This window comes from Colobus angolensis, unplaced genomic scaffold (assembly GCF_000951035.1).
Source record: "Colobus angolensis palliatus isolate OR3802 unplaced genomic scaffold, Cang.pa_1.0 Scaffold47, whole genome shotgun sequence".
NCBI classification, from domain to species: Eukaryota; Metazoa; Chordata; class Mammalia; order Primates; family Cercopithecidae; genus Colobus; species Colobus angolensis.
The window spans coordinates 5,871,321-5,874,125 of NW_012118154.1; the positions used below are offsets into that span (position 1 = coordinate 5,871,321).

At 39.8% G+C, this 2,805-nt stretch overlaps 1 protein-coding gene across 1 annotated transcript in view; it reads left to right on the plus strand.

The window, feature by feature from the left end:
* Positions 1-2,805, plus strand: part of CFAP52 (cilia and flagella associated protein 52) — a 70,554-nt gene that overhangs the window by 42,346 nt on the left and 25,403 nt on the right. Inside the window, exon 8 of the mRNA XM_011958645.1 lies at positions 1,101-1,271. Within this exon, the coding sequence (XP_011814035.1) occupies positions 1,101-1,271 (171 nt within the window). The remainder of the gene's footprint in view (positions 1-1,100; positions 1,272-2,805) is intronic.

Here is a 2,805-nt window from a genome sequence, read left to right on the forward strand (position 1 = left end):
TTTCTTTCTTTCTTTCTTTCTTTCTTTCTTTCTTTCTTTCTTTCTTTCTTTTCTTTCTTTCCTTCTTTCTTTCTTTTCTTTCTTTCCTTCTTTCTTTCTTTCTTTCTTTCTTTCTTTCTTTCTTTCTTTCTTTCTTTCTTTTTCTTTCTTTCTTTCTTTTTTCAATAGAGTCTCACTCTGTCACCCAGGATGGAGGACAGGAATGAGATTGTGGCTCACTGCAGCCTCCAACTCCTGGGCGCAAGTGACCCTTCTACCTCAGACTCCCAAGTAGCTGGGACTATAGGTGCGCACCGCCACACCTGGCTAATTTATTTTATTTTATTTTTTATTTTTAGAGACAGGGTCTTGCCATGTTGCCCAGGCTAGTCTCAAACTCCTGGCCTCAAGTGGTCATCCTTGCCTAGGCCTCCCAAAGTGCTGGGATTACAGGCATGAACCACTGTACAAGCTCTGAAATGATTTTACTTATAAATAAAACTTCATATTCTATTTTCTTTTACTTAATGCAGACATCATAAACATTTTCAGTATTACAATGTAATCTTTTTATTATGGTAACATATACACATACTACATAATCTTTTAAACTTGTTTTTAGGCAAATATTCTATGAAGCTGATGTTCCAAAGATCATTTAACTATTCCATTACGACTGGCTATCTAGGTTGCCTCCAACATTTTACACTTTCAGATAGGGTTATCATAGCATCCTTTGACGTAAAGTATCTTCCCCCTGATTTTAGGATTATTTTTCAGAAGTGGAATTAATAAAGGGGTTAGTTGCTGTGGTCAGTTGTACCCATAGGCCTGCCTGGAATATTCCCTCTACCCAAATCATGCCTGTGTTGCACAACCCATGTCAAAATGTTATCTCACTGAAGAATCTTCCCTGACTACTTTAACCTATGCTGACCTCTGGCTTTGCTGTTCATGTGTCCACCAACTTGTGAGTAACTCCTGCCTTTTCAACTGTGTCACTTCTGTGAGGGCAGGTCCGAAATTAGACGCCTGATCTGTATCCTCTGCCATGCTTCAGATGACTCATAACCACTTACTGGTTGAGTGAGTCTCCTTTACCTTTGTGCTTCTCCCTAAAGGAAGATTCAGTTGCAAGGCGGCATCACTTCTATCACACTGCGAGGAGAAGGACACCAGTTTTTCGTAGGAACAGAAGAATCGCACATTTATCGTGTCAGCTTCACGGATTTCAAAGAGACGCTCATAGCGACTTGTCACTTTGAAGCTGTGGAGGATATTGTCTTTCCATTGTGAGTAGAAGAGAAAAAGAAGAATGTGGAGATTTGGTGCGGTATGCAAGGGCATTTAATTTTATGAATGCATTTTCAATATCAATTAACACAGTTAATGATTTTTTCTCCTTAAATTTTTCTAATGTGATGAATTATTTTCATAGACTTTCCATTGTCTTCGCCATGCAATTATATTAGCTTTCCAATTCAAATGTGGGTTTCTTTAGAATACTGACTTTTCTAATCAACCCCTCCTGGAAAGGGTAAGTACCTGACAAAACCTTTCTGTTTTCATAATGCCATCCAGAAAAAGCTTAGTACAGGCAGTCCCTGACTTATGATTTTTTAATTTTATGATGGTGTAAAAGTAAACTGTATTCAGTAGAAACGATATTTCAAGTACCCATACAACTATTTTGTTTTTCTCTTTCAGTACAGTATTCAATAAATTACATGAGATATTCAACACTTTATTATAAAATAGGCTTTGTGTTAGATGAGTTTACCCAGCTATAGGCTAATGGAAGTGTTCTGGGTATGTTTAAGGTGGGCTGGGCTAAGCTAGGATGTTCAGTAGTTAGGTGTATTAAATGCATTTTCTTTTTTTTTTCTTTTTTTTTTTTTTTTGAGACAGAGTCTCGCTCTGTTGCCCAGGCTGGAGTGCAGTGGCACAATCTTGGCTCACTACAAGCTCCGCCTCCCGGGTTCACGCCATTCTCCTGCTTCAGCCTCCCGAGTAGCTGGGACTACAGGCGCCCGCCATCTCGCCCGGCTAGTTTTTTTGTATTTTTAGTAGAGACGGGGTTTCACCGTGTAGACCAGGATGGTCTCAATCTCCTGACCTCGTGATCCACCCGTCTCGGCCTCCCAAAGTGCTGGGATTACAGGCTTGAGCCACCGTGCCCGGCCATAAATGCATTTTCAACTTAGGATATTTTCAATTACATTGGATTTATCAGGCATATAGCCCCATCTTAAGACAAGAAGTATCTGTGGTACCTGTTTTAAAACTTCTTTCCTATCATTTGTTTGTACCTCTTGAGGTCTTCTAGATTTGGCAGGCTTCATGATGGTGTTCATTAGGAGGGCTTCTGGATCTAGTTGCTGTATTTCTTGGTAAATCTCACCCAGCACAAGTAAAACAAATCACTACTGGCAGTTTGGGTATCAAAAGGAGCTTCAGTCATATGTTCCGGTACTTAATTTTGTAACACATTTTGTCTTTAGCGAGATTCATTTCATGAAATTGGTCAGTTTTTGCTCTAAACTTCCTCAGTACTTAGCTTGAATTTATAATACTCAACTTTCAGCAAGACTTATATTCAGACCTCAGTTTTTTTTTGTTTTTGTTTTTGTTGTTTTTGTTTTTGAGACGAAGCCTCACTCTGTCGCCCAGGCTGGAGTGCAATGGCGGAATCTCGACTCACTGCAACCTCCGCCTCCAGGATTCAAGTGATTCTCCTGTCTCAGCCTCCTAAGTAGCTAGGATTACAGGCATGCGCCACCACACCCAGCTAATTTTTTATATTTTTAGTAGAGACGGGGTTTCACC